The sequence below is a fragment of the Etheostoma spectabile genome, unplaced genomic scaffold (assembly GCF_008692095.1).
Source record: "Etheostoma spectabile isolate EspeVRDwgs_2016 unplaced genomic scaffold, UIUC_Espe_1.0 scaffold00000263, whole genome shotgun sequence".
Classification (NCBI taxonomy): Eukaryota; Metazoa; Chordata; class Actinopteri; order Perciformes; family Percidae; genus Etheostoma; species Etheostoma spectabile.
Window position 1 is genome coordinate 1 of NW_022602577.1, and position 21,201 is coordinate 21,201.

The following is a 21,201-nucleotide window of genomic DNA, read 5'->3' on the forward strand; positions in this document are numbered from 1 at the left end:
TTCTGTTAATTCAAATGATTTTGTCACTTTTCCGGGCAGTTGCATACAATATTTAGGTTCCTTTCATACTTCCTCTCAGCCCCATTCTCCAGCTGAATTTCCCCTATTCTGAGTAGTTTCTAATTTGCGAACACCAGTGGTGTCAGAAGTGATTTTGCTGCAAAGTCACTAATTATATGTAACATCAATGCATGTGGGGAAAATGTTAAAATTTAGCCATCACAAACAAATGGAAAAATGCGTGCCGAAACAGGAAAAGAAGCACTAACATTCACAGTTTTTCAATGATAATACATGTTTTTTTCCCTGCTTTACATGGACTCGCCCAGATTGGCTTCAGTGTCACTCTAATCTTTATCCTACAAAAAATGTTTTTAGACTTTTCACATGCAGCACTGCTGTTTGCATCCTCTCATTAAAGGAATTGTTGACTATGTGAGGCGTTGTTCTATGGGCTGATTCATTAGCAGCCAGTGTGTAAAGAAGTGAAAAAAACAATAGAAGTAAAAAATTAAGAGTCGTCAGACGATAGCATATACAATTCAAACTATTTCTACACGTGAAAATCGCCGTGGTGTTTTTCTTCCCGGCATGAAAAAAGCAATTAAAAAACTGCTGGAAAGTTAAACTCTTTTCACTCCTGCAATGTGAGGAATGAGAATTACATTGCATTTAAAAGGGGTTTGATCATTTCTCAGCTAATTCTTTTTGCAGAAGAACAATGGTGTAGATAACAATACTTGTAATTACCCTCACCTGCCTGCAACAAGACTGAGAGCATTAGAGCCTGTGGTTTTAGTAGCTCCCCAGCCGCTCCCCAAATGGCACTACTGTATGTGTGCTGTATGAAGGAGCAAAGGATGTTGATGAACTGTTGGTGCATCAAGTTGATAGCAGCTAACGTGACCTGCCCTTTGAACTCTGTTAACTAAGACTGACATGGTGGGTCATTGTTGGACTGACAAACAACTTTGCTTTACTTGAAGGTATTTTCACGGTTCCCTTTACACAGTTTATATTCCAAATCATTATGCGTTGTAAAGTCTATTGACCCCTGGTAAACTTATATTTACCAAGCCGAACAGTTAATGAAATAGTCTTTTAATTAGCACTCCTCTTAGGGGGGGACATCTGAAGGGTTCCTGTTTTGTTTTGGCTTTGTGGTTGACTGAAGGGTGCAGACCCATGTTCTGAGATAAAACGTAATATTTTAATTAAGACTTGCAGTTTAACTGTTAACAGTCAAAGTCAGCACTGTTGTATGTACCCTGTGCCGGGGCGGCACCTGCAGTACAGGAATATTCACCGCACTATGAATCATAAAAACATATCATAATTTCTTCTTTTGTTGTTTGTTTTTTTAGGACCAGGTCGTTTTTCAAGCTTGACTGATTGAAAGTGTTCTGACTACTCAATGTAACACTGGAGAGGGCGTATGGTGGGGTGGGGTGGGGGGTGCTTGTATAATGCAGTCTTTGGCAGGCTCTCTCTTTGTATTAGATACATTAGAAGGGAATGTGCACTAACTTAAAAATGCTCATGTGAAAAAACATGGAATGTATTAAATTAATGGTCTCTTTTGCCTCAGGGCAGTAATGAAAGGGACCCCCAATGAGTTCATTTTTCACGGCTTTGGTTATGCATTCAACACTCTAATTGAATTTCAATGTAAGTTTTACAAAGTCTTTATTACAGTGACTCTTGATGTAAATTTCATGTGATCTATCGTGGGACTTCCACCCATTAAGTAAGTTATTGTGACATGCACTTTCCACACACCTCATCGCTTTTATGCCTATTCCTCCTCATCTAAATTGTCAGTTTCCTTTATTATCTGTGCTGTTTGTGTGGATTGAGGAAAGTAGTCTGCATATACTCTCGGCAACTTTCATGAAAACAGCTCCTTAAAAGGAGTAATTGCTCGTCTCTCCCATGCTAAACAGGGACAGCACCCGACAGCTAGAGTATACTGGAGTACACAAAGTCACAAGGATTTGCAAGATATTCACAGATGACTGCACAGAGCACATTTATCTGGGAAAAGTATATTATTAATTTGTCATGTGAAGGAAGGAACAGCTCGCCGAACAAGTAAAATTCATTAAGTTTTCCAACTTCTCTTCCAAACAAAAGAAGCCTCTGATAACCTGTGAGATGCCTGTTTTGTGTATATCCAAAATAATTCAAGTGGATTTTCAAAAAAAATAGAGACACTATGTTCCATGATTTCTATAATTGTGTGCTTGTACAATGTTTTAAACAATGTTGAACCGTATCTTAGACCTGTAAAGTCTGAAATACAACCTGGGAGTCTGTTTCCTCTGTCTCCATCTAGTGTTTCTGCCTAAAGCCACTTATTAAACTTACAACATGCAGAGCATAATAGAAAACCATTGCTTCCCTTTTCCTTAACCATTTTAAAACAAGAGGTCTAAAAAAAAACATTCACACACTAACAAGACGGAAATCTTAATCACAAACTGTACGCTTTTCATCAATAGCGCCGCTGTGTGTGGGCCCTCGTGTGAATGTGCATGAGCCGTCTGAAATTCTGAGGCTGAACTGACCTGATCATTAGAAGGGGGAAGAGGCTTGACCTGATATTTCCTCTGTTGTTTGGTCAGGAAAGGACGTTATTGTAAAAGGGCTGTAAAGATAAATAACCTTGCCGTTTCTATGGCAAAGGCACAAACAGTGGCAGGCGAAGACAAAAGAGCAGAAGACAATAAATCCAACACTGTCAATTATGTTTAGTTTTCAGAGTGTTTTGAGGGAAATATGCTTTCAAAACAAGAGGCAACGTCTATTTTTCCACGGAGAAAGGGAATCGGATCATTTTTTTCTGCGTTTTTTTAACAGGCCACAGTTTCATCTTGTACATTACTTTCCAAGCCACGTCATCCTCATTGGTAATAGGAATATCTGACACCATATTTGCCTTTGGATCAGGAAACTCCTTGTACAGCTGTATACATGTTTTTATAGCCTTTGAAAGAAAGGGTATTGTTCTTAAATTCCTAAGAATGCTTTGTCCGGCCTTCAAATTTAAGTGGAAAACCATCCCCGGCACTTTTTTTCACAAGCTGAAACAATCAGAGTGAACATGCACGTTACTCTTGAGGTCAACTAGAGTTCATCTCATTAGAACAAATCCAGGTCATTAACTTTTCCTATCCTACAAGTAGGCAAGGGGAATTTACACAGTCAGTTTACAGGTGTTGGAAGGTACTACTTCTACTAGGCTTATGTGTAAAAGTGGTATAGAGCCTTCTGTGGCTCCAGAGGTAGCTGAGTGAAATCTAATAAATCTAATGTCCTCAAGTGATGTTACTTGAGACAGCGAGGTGAAGACTACAAGTTTAGAAATGAGTGAGCTTACCGGACCTCTGTAAGCAAGTTCCTGACCTGTGCTTGAGGCTAGTGCCTTGAGGCTACATTGGGCCCTACTTGCATCACTTGAATCTCTGACCAAAGTGCTGGTAGTCAAGTTCCACTCTGAGTAATGTAGGCTCCATGTTTTGATAAAGAAGAAGAAGGCATGGAATAAAACAGATACTATCTCTTTGTTCTGCTGCATTGATTTAGATCCTATTTGTGCAGTGCTAAATTAGTTGAGTACTCTTTTAACAACAAGGAACTCTGTAATTCAGGGTGTTCCTCAATTGACAGAAAACCTTTAGGGTCAACCTTCATTTGAAAAATGTTACCCGTTCTTGTACAGCAGGGGTCTTCCACGTATTTCAAGCCAGGGACCCCTTAACTGAAAGAGAGGCAGAGCAGGGACCCCCCTACTACATTGTATAAAATAAGTTGCATTTTAATGTAGGTCTAGTTCAATGTGTAGGGCTGCCTAAAGTCTTTATACAAACTTTTTGTTGCATGGAATGCTAAGCTATTAAAATAACCTAAAAAATGTTGGCATGTTTTAATAAATCATGTTTTAATGTTAAACATACACAGTAAATCCTTAGGATGAATCCTTAGGATCTGTGGATGGCTACCTTAGTGACTATCTTACCTATTGGCCAGTAAGCCTATCATCAGTGGGGAATTATATTTGCTGATAATATGTTGGATTCATGTTAAGACTTTTTAATTTATAATTTGGAGCCCCCCCCTGCAGTGAATCTGAGGATCCCTAGGGGTCCTGGACCCTTGTTGAAGATCCCTGATCTAAAGTGTAAAAAAAACCTAATGGCCACCCTCTCTGTCCCCCAAACACAGCCCCGTCGTCTCACTGCCAGGGGAGACGAGCATTGTCAGAAGCGAGGCGTGATGAGGAGTGGCCTTATCACTCCAATACAAGAGCAAACACAGGAGTCTTTACAGCACGTCGTCTCAGGAAGCAGTGCACGGCAAGATTACTGCCCTTTAAGAAGCCCTAAGACACAACCAATCCCAAGTAGTGTTTTATCTTGACAGTTTGCAGCGCTTTGTTTGCTTTTTCTGTGAAGCCTGAGGATAAAAGAGCAGCCTCTGTGAGCTGTGTCTGATTAGGATCTAATTGTTAACATTCACAGTGCCTTTTTTATTATCAGCCTGGCGTTGCCATACATGCAGCAGGTAGAGGTCTTTTCAGTGTTATAAAAGACTTTCCCCTTGCTGCTCTCCTGTGTTACTCAAGTACTAGTTAGCACTAAGGTGGCAGGAGAGGAGCCCCCAGCTCGTCGACATCAACAACAACAACACATCAACAAACAGGAATTGATGGCGAGTGGTTATTATCTGGTTTAATTGCTCCTCATCTGGAGGATCTGACAGTTGTGGTTAATGAGAGAGAGAGAAGAGGCACGCACTGTTGGCAGCGAGCTTCATAGTGGAAGACATGTAAGTGTGTGTGTGTGTGTGTGTGTGTGTGTGTGTAAGAAGAGGATAGATCACATACAGCTCAACGGAAGCCACACAAAAGATAAGGGAAAGATCAAATATGACTTATAAAAACAGGCCCCTAAATCAGCAAGTCCAACCTGAGGCCTCCACTTACTGGAACCTGTCTGTCATTACCGCACAGACTCTGCTAGAAATACATCTGTAAACCTGCACACAAACATTTACAAACACAATCACAAACCACACCAGATCTTAGCCCCTGTGCAGGCTGCGTACACTAATCAGATGCCGAGCAAAGACAGGATATCACTGAAATCGAGCCTCTTCCTCAATATTTCATCTGGCTTGCAGCAGGCCTGGCTCAGGTCCAACCAGGGACCTCCCTGACATTGTGCAGTGTCACGCACATACATCCAGGCATGGTTGGACAAAGAAAGCATCAAGACTATTGGCCTATAAGCACGTGGGAATGCTTGTAGAAGGCCTGGAGGACAAGAGCCATGTTCTGTTCTCAGAAGAAAATGAGGAGAGAATGAGAAAAACTGTAATTCCACTGATATTGCCCCTATATTGAATTCCAGGCACACACATAAACACACAGATAAACAAACATATAAACACACACCACTACAACCACCATCAAAAGACTTGTTGTCCCATTCATAAAAATGTCTCCCGTTGAGAAACATGGGCATATCTTAAAGAGGGCATACCCGCCCCTTTTACTACTTCAGCTCAGCAGGCACACATGGGAACAATTAGGGGTATGTGCAAGTTTGGCGAAGGTCCGTAGCAACCAGCTGCAACTGTTTTTATTTACCTTTTGCTCTGGTGCTGGATAATGTCATGAGCACATCTGCTACTGTGCAACGTAACCGTGGTTACATGCGTGGTTGACCCACGATTCTGTAATTACCCACCAAGCGAGATGAAGAGGCCCAGCAAACCACTCAAAGCCACACATAGCCTTCCTCCCCTCATCCTGCCGGCTTCTCTCCAGTGGCATGAAATCCCATCTGCCTCACCAAAATGTGGTGGTGAGAGCTGGTAGCTGGAGAGCAGAGGATGCTGAAGTGGCATTTAATGACCCAAAGTTGTCCACAATAGTATTTTTGACTTCATGTTGGTGTCATTAAATTACCAGTCAGTTAATGACACTCTCTTTCTATTATGTAGGATCAAATGTGGTTATTCTCAAATAAACTGGGATGAGATGCATTTTCAAACATTCTGATCTAATTGCTTGTTTGTGGTCACATAGCAAAAGCTGCACAGTTTGTTGACTACTTTGGGAAGTCTGATTATTTATTAGAAATAGTTAATTTTTGCCGCTTTATAGGTGATTTCTGCAGATAAGAAAAATCTAATCAGAAGAACCTTTAAGCCACGTAATAACTTACTGTAAATGTTTCCACAGTGTTCCTTGTTTCAAAAAAGGATGTGACCCATGCACAACTGTTCGTGTAAGGAGACTGGGATAACCAAAGGTGGCAACTTAATATTGCTACTGGTAGAGTGAAGAAAGTTGCTTCATCTCTCAATAAAACCAGCAAATGTTTTCACTTTCCCCAAAGGTCTTATGTTTGTTTGAAATTCTGAATACGCACATTATTGAGTATCTTTATACAGCAAACTCAAAGCGGCCAATCAAGACAGGGCTTGTTTATAATGATGATGAGTGATTATGAGCAATAACAATGAAGACCATATATGGATCACTTCACAGAAGCAGTGTGTGTAGAGGTTGGGTGCCACCATGCTTAGCATCTCCCAGATGTGCAAACCATATGCTCTGACTGAAATTAAAACTAAAAAGAAACAGTGAAACATGAAAGAGATTTTTAACTTTGTAAAGACAGTTAACAGTCGGTACAAATAGGGTAATGACCGAGAGAAGCCACATGAAAGAACCGGGGATGTTGGCTTGCTTTTTGCACCACTCATTCCATTTCCTGCTCATAAGTTCACTGAGCAGATGGGGACCAAAGGCACAAGGAAGTTTAGATTTTCTGCCCCACAGACCATTGTATATGATGCATGTAACTGCGTAACACTGCACTGTTATCATTTACAGACGCTTTGGTGCATACCAGGAGGTCACAATAACAAAGATGAAAAAAAGGGTGGGAACAAAAGTTCTCTTTTGTCATTTTTGTCAAAAGCATCTGACTAATTTCTGTGATTTGGTGTGTAACACATATAAGGTAGTAATATTCAAAGCAACTAATTAACTACACTGGCAAAGATTTTCTTTGTGTTATTTAATGAAAGTAAAAGTCCCTTTCTACTACATTTTAAATTGCTCATTAGTAAGTCATGACTCGTATATATCCAGCTTAACTGTCTGCCGACATAAGACTATAAAATAAAATAAAAATGTATATGTAAAACTGATTAATAAAAATTTGAAAAAGCATCTGCAGGCATGCTGCCGGCCCATTGAGAGATTTTTCTGACAACACATGCAACAGTGCCCTCTCCTGTGTGTTCTGTATACTGCAGCAAAGGTACATCAGCGACACACAGCTGAATGTTTAGAGTCAGATAATTGATTGGTTTATTTTTAACAGAAGAAAAAAGCACATTTGTAAAGTGTCTATTTCACCCTAAGAAACATAAAACTTCTTAAAGAGAGTCATTGACAAGTACATAGTCTGTGGCATTAAAAACCAAGTCTTTATTATGAGTTAACATAAAACTTCTCTGGAAGGCAGCATCAGCTTTACCAGCTGCAGGGTCTTCTCTACGTCAGCCTGTTAGAGACATGTTTATTTAACGCCTGCCTTGTCTACGTCTGGATATTGTCCCCCCTCAGGCAACGGCTGGCAGAGGTCCGGCTGTATTTCTGCTTGTATAATCAACCTTCACAGCGCTGACTGACCACAGCATCACCTTTTAAGACTGCAAACAGATGTGCAGTATGTGGCACCAATGAGAATTAAAGCAAAAGAAGTGAATCACTAATTGGTGTTATCACTAATTGAAACAGTCTTTGAAGTCTAGCATGACTTAATAGGGACATTTCATTTTAAAATTCATGCACATTTTTTGGGATGGAAAACATGGTTATTGAATTTGACAACATAATTCACTGTATGAATTAGGTTGAAATTTGCTAAGTCTGACACCTGCTACCAGAATCGGTGCACTGGATAATGTTGTTTCTGTCAGGTTTTTAGTCCTCCCAGATCCACTTCAGTCTTCTCTGCTTTTGCTGCTCTTTATTCCCACTGGTGAGGACAGATGTTTCTGATGGTTCAGCTGTGGCTGATGACTCAAGGAAATCTGACTCTGCTAAAGTATGATTGGTCACATTTATAAAATCAAAAAGCTTATTTCAGTGGCATTATTGGAAGTAATGGCGTCTCTGTCAAAACCAGAAGACAAATTTCCACTCTGACTCTTTGACATCTCATCAGTGTGGAAATTAAAGCTGCGAGCCTCCGTCTGTGTGTGAGGTGAAATGGTTGTGAAAAGCTCTGCAGTCATCTCTTCAAATGGTCTCTCATTTAGACGGTCCAGCAGCGGCTGTTCTGTAGTTGAACTTTCGTGTTCAAAGTTGAACGTGAACGGGGTTGTGGTGTTTGGACCAGGAGAGGATGTGATTTCTGACTCAGCAGGCCTGGCTGTGGATTGCATAATTTTAGTAACAATGGTATTAGTTCCAGTGTTGGGCAAGTTACTACCAAAATGTAATATATTATAGATTACTAGTTACTGTCAATTTTGAGAAATTAGTTATATTACAATATTACTGTCTCTAAATTGTAATGCGTTACACTACTTTTGCATTAGTTTTGAGTTACTTTCACCAAAATAACACCGGAAGTTTGACTTGGCAGCTAGCGTGTGAATTTCCCTACCAGATAAATAAAGTCTCCTCTTTATCCACTTTAACACATCATAGATTATTCATAATACTTTGTAAAATGTATATGAATATGCAAAGTAAAGCTATACAAATAGATAATTAAAACGTACAATAGGCAAGTAGGAGAAAAGGAAAATACTCAATAAAAACTACCATACAGTTGTATTGAAGTACGGCGTTGTTGTAAAATGTTTGTAAAGCACTTGAATAAGAAATTAATTTGGTTTAGTTTAAAACTAAGGTTGTCTAAAGGAAATGGTCAATTATAGTGTGATTAAAACTCACTATTTACATTATTTACAGTACTTGATTTACAGCTGATATGTGAAAAGGTAGATAACCTTATTTGTTTAACAGGAATTTAGTTTTACTGCGAACCGTCACAGGAAGTGCTTTTATTTTGAAGCAACTTACACGGAAGTTTTCTGTTGTGTACTCTTGCTAGCTTACTGAGATGAACGTGAGAGACGCTAGATGCAAAACTTGTTCGTCAAGCTTAAGTTGCCCACTTTCTAGTTTGTAAAACTGCAACATATTGAACAAAGAGTCACAGTAAAAGACACGGTCGTCATTCAAAGCCATTCCACTACAGGCATGGTTACTCTCCACGGCTGATAAAATGATATCATGTGCAGCAAGCTTCAACATTATTCCCGACATGTTTCTATCTGCCAGCAGCTCGGACACACTGCTGTCCGGGCTGACCGTCACCTGTTGGGACACAGATGTTGTCCGTTCCGTCTCTGGCTCTGACCACGGGGACAGAGACGGGACAGCACCTCGCTTCAATTCAGCGTAATAACTCCTGAAAATAATATCCATTTCGCAAATGTATATGCCTCTGTTATCTCAACTATCGAATACAGCAATAGGAAATAATAGGCTACTCACCGCTTTTTTTCCTGTGAAGAATGTTTAATGGTGTTGGTGAATTCTTAAAGAAACAAAACCCCACTAAATGTTGCGTTAAAATGCGTTATAACTTGTATTACTGAGATTGTAACGAGTATAATATTACAGAAATGTAATTAGTTATGCGTTATATTACTGCGTTACAGCAAAAAGGAATACACTACTAGTTACGTTACTTTTGTAACGCGTTACTCCCAACACTAATTAGTTCATATCCATTAGCAATATTTATGATCCTTTCTAATAATGACTCATTAATAGCTTTTTAGCATTATCCTATTGGGTTAGGATTATTTGCACAATTTTACAAATTTTCTCCATAACACTCTATTTCCACTTCCCTGCAGTAAATCTATTAACTAGTGAATTATGTATGCTGTATTATTATTATTATTTTACCAACTTGACCAGCTGGCCCCCTCCACTCAAAAAAAATATTTTCATTATTTGTACCTCTCTTGGATGTTTGCAATACACCGCAGGATGATTTAGAACTTGGTACAAAAGACTGTTTTCACATTCACCTGCTGAAGGGGGAAAGCTTCTGTTCATCTTAAATGAGATTTTAACACGTGGACGTACGAGCAGGACTTTGTGACATCACAACTTGGACCTTTTAGTGAAGTAGGAGACATCTTGTGTCCAGCAGTTAAACCTTTAAATTAACCGCATTTGGATATTTATTGGGGAGAGGGTAGATGTAATTTTAAACACAAGTGTTGAGCATTACAGTAATATATTACTTTTAGCAGCAACAAAGTTATATAACACATTATTAATAGGATTCCCTAAGCTAACTGAGAGAGACATAGTTTCCACCACTTGTTGTTCATGTGGGTAACCACTGTGAAGGCATGAATGGGCCAGATGTGCACTCCAGAGGAGAGCCCTCATTGATCTTGCCAATCACTGCAACAATGTAGCTAAACTTTTATTTGGAAAAATCATATCAGACACAAATTATTAATTAATTTATATTTGTAGACGTCTTAGAGGACCAGTGTATAGGATTTAAGGAAATATATTGGATATAATATGCATAATTATGTTTTTATTAGTGTATAATCACCCAAAAAAAAAAGAATTATGGTGTTTTCGTTAGCTTAGAATGTGCCATTTGTATCTACATAGGGAGCACAAGGAGCCCGCCATACTGTACCGCCATGTTTTTACACCAAACACTGGCTCGAGAGAGGGCCTTCCTGTTTTTACGTTACCTGATAAGCGCCCATAGGTTTACTACACGCTTGGAAAGGGAGGAGTGAGGGGAGGGTTTTTCAGTTGGTTGCAATCTGTAACCTCATTGCTAGATGCCAATAAATACTACACACTGTTCCTTATAAGCATGTATAGAGGAGATCGTTAACTCAAAGAGGTTAACATTTTTATATTATTACGACTGTTGGAATCCTAAGTGCATGAAGGTTTTTTAAATAATGGTGAGGTCCATAATGAGATTGCAAGTTATCAAATAGAGGTCCTTATGTTTTGTAAGTGTTGTTATAAGGTTTAACAAAACTACCAGTAAAGCTGAATTAGATACTAGTTGATCGGGTCAGTTGTTTATATGCAAACATAGAAAAGAAGCCAGACTGAAAGCTGAAAATAGATTAATATCAATAAGATTCTCTTCTCCTCTATTTTAGGTTTAAGTGCTCAGTTAGTACTTCGGTACTCATACTATATAAATATGTGTTTATATTATCATTTTATTTTAAAGTTTAATTTCTCTCTGTTGTTTTGCTGTTAGATTTTTTTTTAATCGTGTTTGGTAAGAGGTTAGTTGGTCTTATTTTGTTTTCCATAAGTCACTGTTGCTTTAACTTCTATGTCACTTTAAATATGAAAGGTGCAACATAAAGTTACATGATTAATTGACTGAGCAACAAACAAAAGTAAGTGCCCGGTGGGACTACAGTAAAAGCCTTTCAATGGCTAGTGGTCAAAATATCATCCAATAATTAATCACCACTTTAGTTTTACTGTGTTCATCAGCAGCATACTCACCTGTGCATGGCAGTGCGTTCTCCATGGTCCAGTGCATTTTGTGATTTGTCTCTCTGAAGGTGAGTACAACATCCACCCTACAGAACAGCTGTAGGAGTTGTTTGCTGTCTGTGCAGGTCTGTGAAACATTCTAGTTTAGATGTTTTACACTGTAATTAATCCTTTATGGGAAAAGGCACACATTACCTACATTTTAAGAAATGTCAGAAACACAATTACCACTATGATAATCAACTGTTGTTTCAGCACAAACCTTGGTCTGGAGTATCTGGGCTGTAGGAATGGTCAGGGTCACAAATTCACTCGTCTCATGCACAGTGAAATTATCTGTCTGGTTCACCGACACATTACTGACTGTCAGTGCTTCGTCTTCAGCGCTGCCTCTCTTGGTCAAACCCATACGGCGTTTAAAAATGTGCAGCACAGTCTCCTCTGGTGTGAACGTGGTCACTGAAATTTAAATCAGGGATAAATGTTACTGCAATAATTTGTGGAAATACTCAAGTACATTTTTTGAGGTACTTGTACTGTATGTAAGTATTTCCATTTTATGCTACGTCAATCTTCTACTTCACTACATTTCAGATGGAAATGTGGTACTTTTTACTCCACATTTATTTGATAGACTTACTTGCTAGGCTACTTATCAGATTAAACAAAATAAGCACAACCAGCTTACAAAACAGTTTATAGTTGGGACCTTAACTTCTCGTTTCTTTTGTATATCTTTTAAGAGATTAAAGAGGTAAAAGTGTGCAACATTTCAAAAGTCCAAAAAGTGAATACAAACTTTCTCTGGTTCAGGGGCGTAGGCCTACGTTTAACTGACATGTTTAAGTTAGGTTTAAGAAAAGATCAGGGTTGGGTTACAAAACGTACGTTTTGGTAAAATACGGGAAGATTGGGACCTGAACCCCGGTCTCTTGGGTGTCCTGACCCATCCACCACCCCAACCAATTACCGCGGTCGAGGTGTTGCTATGCCCGGTGTGTTCCATACAGATGCTAGGGTGATTTTGATCTAAAAATGAACGCCACTGACCAAGCGTAAGTATTTTACAAGTTGGGAATGAGAACAAGTTGGACAGACAGTATATAAATAACTTCCAGTATGAATTCTCGGCTTGCTACCCACCTTTTGGACACGTAGCTTCCATACTGTAGGCAAACTGACCACTGACCAGCTTCAAGGCCAAGAATTCCCCTTCACTTTCCATTACCTGTGTTGACCAAAGACATCCAAAAAATACAGTAAAGAAGGACATTTTAGTTGTAATATTGCCATTGGTCACTAGGTGGCAGAATGCTGTGTAAATACTCTTACTTTGACAGGGCTCATGACCTCCCTTCTCCTGCCTTGAACTGTAATGTCTGGTCCGTTAATGTCAATATTCATCTGAATCAGGCTGGCATCCTCCAGAGCTACAATGAGGTAATTACTCAGAGAAAGTGACCACTGCAGCTGTAATGCATAACCAAACATGCAAACACAAAAAAAAAACAGTCTGACAGTCAGACAGATCCACTCGGCCTGTTTTCTTTCTTTCATCCAAACATATTTGCAAAAATATGTGTTAATTAATAATTGAATAATGCCGTTAATAAAGCCATCATATTTTAAAGAGCTGATTTCATCATAGGATTGATTTCAATGTCTACCTCGTTGTCCCAAATGTCAAACGGGACTTGTCTGGTCACCTACAGACACATACGAATCTTATCAGAACAGCAAAGCAAAATACTAACAAAACAAAAAAAAAAAGTGAAAAGTTACAAAAAACTCCAGTCAGCAGTTACCTGAATGTACTCCGGGTCACATTGGATTTGCTCTCTGCTGGGCAGTACAGAAACAAGGGGACACTTCATTATGAAACTATGAGGTCTGCCTCTGAATCGCTTTATCCTCTTCACCAAATTCAGTGTCAGGACATGGTAGCCACGCTGAAAGATTAACACGCAGCCAGAGAATTACCACCAGGCCTATCTCCAAAGGTCAGATGTCAGAGTTTTGTACGTGCATTATATATTTCTTAACAGAGTGACATACCTGTTGCTGGACAAAACATCCAGTGTAACGGACTCTAAAAATAAAGTTCTTGTCAGCCTCTTTGTGCAATGCGAATCCACAGTCAGACAGCTGGAGATTTAGGTGATCCAGAGAAGAAAGGTTGACTTGTGGGAATAAAAAGAAGTAAGTCAGAGGCATATTATCTTATATTTATGTGAATATGTTGTCGCTTATTGTGCCAGTAAGGATTACCTTGGATCTGTAAGGCCCCAGACAGCCAGAGTCCCAACCCTTCAATGCTTGCACTGTGTATCCACATCTCCATGTATTCAGAAAAACATGCCACATCTCCTTCTGTATAAATGCAATTTATTTCTTAGGAACTCTGTATAAGCTTCATTAACATTTCTTTTTCATCACAGAAAAAAATGTTTACCTGTCAATCTTGCTGTTGGGGTATCAATCCATTCTCTTTCCTGAATGGAAAGCACAGTCCTCATGATAAAGCATTGTAAAACACTGCAGAAAAAATAAGGTATAGAATTGAGCATACATTTTGAAAATGGTGAATAGTTCAAGTCAATTTTGTGCGGCCTTATGCTACTCACATAGTTCTAAGACGGATGCCAAATTGTATGTGATCCATGTCACTTCCACTGATGAAAACTTGAATGGGAAGTCTCACCCTCGCCTATTTGTAGGCAAGTGGGCTGATGTCACTGGGAAGGGGAAAAAACACAGCTGTGTTTGCTTTGGCGTGTTAAAGGTAAGTGACATAAAAGTCCCAAAGAATGATCACTGTCTCCAGTGTTTAAGGCAATTGTAGAGCCTCTTATTTGTCACTAAAGAATTTCGGATGATGATCTATCATAGACATATATATATATATATATATATATATATATATATATATATATATATATATATATATATATATATATATATATATATAATAGACACATATATATAAATGTCTATGATGATGTATTGTAAATTAAACCCTTAATATCCAGTTTTTGGCAAATATAGCGTATTAAAAATGTAGCCTAAACCAAAAAGCCAAAACCTTTCTCAATTCTTATGGTGGCATGGTATTAAATAAATTATATTCCTCTTTCTCAGTGCGCACCCTTTGTTTGAGCTCTTAATGTGAATCGTTATGGCTAGACTTCAAAGGGTAAATTTCGATCTTTAAACTTTGCCCATTGCAAGTTATGAAACACGACGCAGTTAATAAAGTTAACTACTTAACATGTTGGTGAAGTTTGTAAAAAGGTAACCGAAGACTGTTGGCGTGAAGTCTAACTATTAACTAAATGTTTTTAATTTTACTTTTTGCCGTCCCTACAAAAAACTAACAGTGAGCCTTCCCAAATGGGTGATGTCATCTCGGCAAAGTACGTAGAAAGTACGCAGCCATTTTGTTAGCTAGCTCGAGGTTACAGAGGTTAGCCGTGTTCTGTTGCAAATATTCTCTGCGGTTTTACGATTTCGTACTTAAATCTTACATAAAAGGTACATTGTCGTTATTGTTATTTGCGTTTGATTTTCGGCCACACGCTCGTAGACAAAAGGAGGGCTCGTGTGTTTGTTAGGGGAAAACGAGCGCGAAACTGGATGGTCATTCATTTTCCAAGCCGTCTTGAGTTTGCTAGCTTGTTAGCTAACGTTAGCTGGCTAACTTGTTTAGCTACGCGTGGTGTGAGCCGAGAAGAACACATATACAATATTTATAGCTGCAAGCTATTGAATGTTAGAGAGTTGTTGAGTGAGTGTTAGCGTTTCACACAGTTTGTCTGCGTTTGACTGCTCTTGCATTTCAGTTGCGTCACCCACTTAAGTCAACTTCAGCGACGGTCGACGCTACAAACTCGTGTGCATCATCTGCTGCTTCCACTCAAACCAGCGCTCAGCCATTTAGACACCATGTCAGAGTTGTACATTCGTGTGGCTGAGGATGAAAACGAAGAGCCCATGGAGATCCCTTCAGAGGACGATGGGACTATTTTGCTGTCATCGGTAGCAGCACAGTTTCCAGGGGCGTGCGGGCTGCGGTACAGGAACCCAGAGTCCCAGTGCATGAGGGAGTCCGGTTGGTGGAGGGTGTCCTGCATGCACCAGAGAACGACTGGGGAAGCTTGGTCTATGTCGTTAATTACCCCAAAGGTGAGGTGTAAATGACTTGGGCTTACCCTTTATTATTGTATATAATCAAAGGTACATAGGGCTGGGTAACGTCATCGTTCTAAAATTGCCATGGTCAAAATATAAAAAAACTGTTAAAGTGTAATACAGTTCAACAATAACGCCACAACTGTTGCCTCCAAAACACAACAATAAAGTGGAATCAGCACCTCTGCCTTCATTTTAACTAATTGTGGTCTGATTCAGACTAAGAATTGTTAATACTCCATCATGTAATTATTTTTTTTGACAATAGCATTCTTCCATCTTTGTGGCAAGGTACATAAAGAAAAGGTTTTTGAGTTTGGTGTGGATGATTTTGACTGGCCTGCACAGATTGCAACGGACCTCAGCCCCTCAAACCTTTTTGGGGTGAACTGGATTGAGCAAGGCCGTATACCCCCAACACATCACTTTTGCAGTTAGATTTCCAAATCTTGTGTAAAAGCTTACAGCAGCATATTAATGCGCATGGGTTTGGAGTAAGTGGTTCTAATACCAGATGAGCTTCTGTGGAGATGTTCACTACTTTAGTTAAGTGTACTATATCTTATTCTTTGTGTGTTGCCATCACTACCAGACAGTAAAGGGCTCAGAGGGTCAGGTCAACCTTATTTTTTTATATTTACATGTGATATTTTCATGTAACTTTATCTTTATTTACTCTCTACAGATAACAAAAGGAAGATGGAAGAAATAGACGCTGCCTCAGCTGTAAAAGTAAAAAGGGGCTTTCAGAAGACGTCAGATCTCATTGTCCTTGGGCTGCCGTGGAAAACAACAGAACAAGACTTGAAAGATTATTTCACTACCTTTGGGGAGGTCATTATGGTGCAGGTATTGACATCTCGTCTGACTGAGTATTTTTTTCAACATTTCTTTGTTAGGCTTAGAGTGTAATAAGACTATTTTGTCTAGTTTCTGGTTTAGTTAAAAATCATAATACAGCTCGCATGTCCTCTGTGTTCTCTCCAGGTCAAGAGAGATGTAAAGACCGGCAACTCAAAAGGATTTGGGTTTGTCCGGTTCACTGAGTATGAGACACAAACCAAAGTTATTGCTCAGAGACACATGATCGATGGACGATGGTGTGACTGCAAACTTCCCAACTCAAAGGTATTTTGGGCACCATTTAAAGAGTATACAGTGTTCCCATACATAACTTTTACTTGGGCGCCCGTCCAGGTAGATTGAGACCCGCCCAGGTCAGTCGTAGAGGGGGCTGGATTTCACCATATGATTAAAGTAACATTACTCGAGTTGGGCTAAATATCCGCTGACATTTCAGCAACACGGTGGGGGGGGACAAACTGTGAATAGTGTGAACCATTCCACAAATAGTTTTTTTTTATTTATTTAAGGAGGGATGCTTAACAGGTTTGCATCAACAAACTATGTCCAACCTCGAAGACAAAATGCAAACAACCATGAACTATTATGGGCGATGGAACTACAGATAGAAAATTTGTTTCAGCACTTTTTGCTGTCTGTCTCCTAATTTGACTTAAAAGTTTTGGAATGATCTTAACTAAATTGCAATGGATCAAAACATCTGCTCTAGTTTTGCAACTTTAAATGCAGGTCGCACATGTTTATTAAATGTTTGGTTAAACTAATTCATTCATCATGTAGATTGCTTAATTGCTGTGCCTCTGTCGTTTTAGGCGTTTCCTGATGAGCCCATGAGGAGCCGTAAAATCTTTGTTGGCCGCTGTACAGAGGACATGACAACCGATGAACTGAGGCAGTACTTCATGCAGTATGGCGAAGTCACTGATGTCTTCATCCCCAAACCATTCCGGGCATTTGCATTTGTTACGTTTGCTGATGACCAGGTGAGATTCCCCATAAATGGCAGTTAGATTTAAAATTGATAGCATAAAAATGTCTTAAATTATAATCTGCTCTTCACCTCTTTCTCAGGTTGCCCAAGCCCTGTGTGGAGAGGACTTGATCATCAAGGGCATCAGCGTTCACATCTCCAATGCTGAGCCCAAACACAATAATAGTAGGCAAATGATGGATCGAGGGCGGTTTGGGGCTGGTGGGTTCAGTCAGGGTTATGGCAGTAATCGTGGTGGGCTAGGCAGTGGTAGCGGGGGGTTAACTTTGGGGCTCTCGGCCTTAACCCGGCCATGGTGGCTGCTGCCCAGGCAGCGCTGCAGAGCAGTTGGGAATGATGGGCATGCTGGCAAACCAGCAGGGTATGAGCACAACGGCAGGCACTCCCACTACAACCCGAGACCCGACCTATAGCTCTTCCAGCACCACCAGTTACAGCAGCCCCAGTTCAGCTAGCCTCGGTTGGGCTGCAGGCGCTAACACCGCCTCCAGTAGTGGCTTCACCTCCGGCTTTGGCACCTCTATGGAGTCTAAGCCTTCTAGTTGGGGAGTGTAGATAGTTTTGAGTTCAGCTTTTCTGTTGCTATTAGGCTAATCTGGTAAGTATACCTACAGCTGGGAACTGCTTATATCTTATGTTCCTATTATTAAAAATATACTGCCTTTTTATTTTGTTAAAGAGAAAGATTTATACTTGCGTGTGACTGATTATGTACTCATGCATTGAATGGGTGAAAAGTTTAGTTTTAGTGAAAACTGCTACACTCCATTTTTTTGGTTTTTGAAAAAAAATGTTAGAGATGAGCATGCTAGATAAATATTTATAAACATGCACGAGTATCTCAAGAGCCCCCTCATCCCCTTGTAAAATGGGCTTGATATGATTATATGTCTGTAAGCAGTTGATTGCATCTTTTTGTTTGTTTTTGTTTGACGTCTTTTGGAAACGCCTTCATGAAAGTCTCTTCTGCAGTTCACCAACTCTTTCCCAATTTCCCGGGAGGAAGCGCCTCATTGGCAGCAATGTTCGACAGATCTCAGTATCAATTCCCCTCTTCCCATGTGTAAATGCTTTGCCATCAAAGAACACAGCTTCACTCTGCATATACTGTGTTAGACGGTGGGTGTTGTCTTTTTTTCCTTTCCCCTTTTTATGGATATAGAAATCTTGTCTGCTCTTGTTGCTTTTCAAGATCAATGAGTGGGATTGGTGTTGGGCCGAGTGAGAGTGGGCGAACGGGAGAAAAAAATGAAAGAAGTGTGAGATGGACTGTTTGTGCAGATTAGTCTTTTTTTTTTTTTTTTTTTTTTAAAAGAGACATGCCTGCGAGAGTTGAGAAGAACCTGTGGCTTTGTGCGAGTGTGAGAGGAAGAAGCAAGTACGAGTGTGTCCCTGATGACCATCACAAGGACATTCTCTGCTTTTTCCTCATCGTTTCTATCTTTAATTCTTTAAAAACACAGTGAAATGTCAAGTGCTATGAATATTTGTACCTCTTCGTAGCTTTCTCTTGCTGTCTGATTTGATGTGAATGCTTTGTCTGGTTGTGTGCTTTTATTTTTTTTCTCCTTAGCACCCTCTCTGTGTGAAAATGTGACTTTGTGCTGGTGGAGTCTGTGTGGGCAAAAACACTGAAAGTGTGTTGAAGTTTGAGGTTGATGTGGTGAATGTTTGACAAGTTCCCATTGAAAGTTTGTGTTTGAAGTGGTTACGAATGCATTTTCTATGTTTTGTGAATCAAAGGGAAGTCTGAAATAAAACTGAATTTGACTAGGTATAATACACTCTTGACAATTGATTTATTTTTGACTTAACATTAATTGAACTGCCAACACTTTAATTCACATGTATAGGGACTTCGGACATGGACAGCCCAGGTTTTCGTCTGAATCCAGGTTGCAGTCAGTTATGGAGAAGCTGAAGATATTGTTGGGTGGGCCGGCACAAACCAACAATGGAATTGCTGCACGACTGCCTTAATTCTGAAAAGGATCTTCTTCACCTCACTAGCAAGAAACCTTGGACCATCCCATAGTCAAATGTAGAGCAGACCACACTCAATTGGGCTGAGGTATTTGTTTATACCTACAAATGTCACAATTAGGAAAGAAGTCACACCTGCAGCCTGGCAGCGGTCATACTTATTTTGACAAACTTGTGAAACGGTCTGCCTTTTAACGTTAAACTTGCATTTCTGTCAGCGAATGGTTTTCTTTTCCTCGTATCTGTCACTGATAAAAGTATTAACTGGTGGGTTTCTTTTTAATGTGATCATCAAATAGCATTTCAATAAGGCAGGATGTGTTTTTTTTTATCCTGATTGTAAAGTGGTTGGAATGTTTGAGCTAAGATCTTCAAAGGGACTTTAACAACTGATTGAACATGCCAGCAGGAATTCACTTTCTGTATTGAAATATTTTAGTATTGCAGTGTAAAATAAAGGCTTTGAGTTTTTAATCACCTGTCGTCTCTCAATGTAGATTGATATAAGTATTTTTCTTACGGTTTCCTTGTTATAAAAGTGTCCTGCACTTAGTATTGATGCTGGCTGTTTAGTAGGTAGTTTGAACGTTCTGCCTGTTGATGGTGCTGATGTGCAATTTGTAATAGCTTGTGGCACAAAACTCCTAAAATGCCTTATAGAAGTATTTCTATATAGCTGTGTTATTCCTCCCCCCTTTCCTTTCTTAATCGTATAGTGTCATATTTTTTTTTTTAAAAAGGGAAAGTCTAGCATTTAATAGAAAATGTATAAAGTCATAGTATAGTTTAGCTGTTGTACAACCGTTGTAAACCACAGAATATATTATGGGGAGAACAAGTATTTGATACACTGCTGATTGTTCAGGTTTTCCTACTTACAAAGCATGCAGAGGTCTGTAATTGTTACCACAGGCACACTTCAACTGTGAGACAGAATCTAAAACAAAAATCCTATTGCATGATTTTTAAATAATATGCATTAATTAATCATGCAACAAACAATCTTTCAAGCAGCTTTTAAAATGTAGTTTATATATTCCATATCGGGTTATTTGGTTTGATGTGTGTCAGAAGTCCAGGCATTAGAGAACGTTTGGTCTTGAGGACAACTATAAGCATTTGTTGTCCTGTCTTCCTCCTGCTTTATTATGCAGCATCATAATACTGTCTGGTCTCGCCTTGCTGCCTGCTTTGTCTGCAGATGAATCAGCAGCCTCACCGTCCACCTGCACTACCTTCACTGTGCTCCAATGGCCTCTAGCGCAACCTGCATTGCCCATCAGGCGCCATTAAGAATATCAGACTTTTTTTTAAAGTAGAGAATGTTCTGTCCTTTGGTTTGTTTACGCATTAGAGAAGAGACAGCACACAGATGTTTTGTTTTCCTCAACCAATGGGAGGAATCCAAATAAAACAGTAGCAATCCTTTAGTAGAGGGCCTCCCACTGCCTGTCTTTGGTTTTTAACGTGTATGTAGTACATGTAGTATGAATGACCTTGTTTATAGTGTTTGTTCTACTGTGTTCCCCTTCAGGATCAAAGATCTGACATGAGAAGTCAAATG

General features: G+C 39.5%; 1 protein-coding gene and 1 pseudogene across 1 annotated transcript; one reads left to right on the forward strand and one right to left on the reverse strand.

Moving 5' to 3' along the window:
• Nucleotides 1-8,145: 8,145 nt before the first annotated feature.
• Nucleotides 8,146-14,359, reverse strand: LOC116674437 (uncharacterized). Its single transcript, XM_032506915.1, has 11 exons — nucleotides 14,236-14,359; nucleotides 14,064-14,146; nucleotides 13,880-13,981; nucleotides 13,667-13,791; nucleotides 13,417-13,560; nucleotides 13,279-13,317; nucleotides 12,944-13,081; nucleotides 12,755-12,839; nucleotides 11,874-12,070; nucleotides 11,621-11,738; nucleotides 8,146-8,456 (listed from the first exon to the last, which is right to left on the reverse strand). The coding sequence occupies exons 1-11, from the start codon at nucleotides 14,271-14,273 to the stop codon at nucleotides 8,146-8,148; spliced, it is 1,380 nt and encodes a 459-aa protein (XP_032362806.1). The 5' UTR covers nucleotides 14,274-14,359.
• A 665-nt stretch (nucleotides 14,360-15,024) lies between these two features.
• LOC116674441 (TAR DNA-binding protein 43-like) lies at nucleotides 15,025-19,436 on the forward strand (annotated as a pseudogene).
• The last annotated feature ends 1,765 nt before the right edge of the window (nucleotides 19,437-21,201 follow it).

Coding starts and splice junctions, on each gene's coding strand:
- LOC116674437 (XM_032506915.1), bottom strand. CDS start 14,273: ATGGATCACATACAATTTGGCATCCGTCTTAGAACTAT. Junction 13,561..13,666: donor GATGTTTTGTCCAGCAACAG/GTATGTCACTCT, acceptor TTAATCTTTCAG/CGTGGCTACCATGTCCTGAC. Junction 12,071..12,754: donor GGAAGCTACGTGTCCAAAAG/GTGGGTAGCAAG, acceptor TTTAAATTTCAG/TGACCACGTTCACACCAGAG.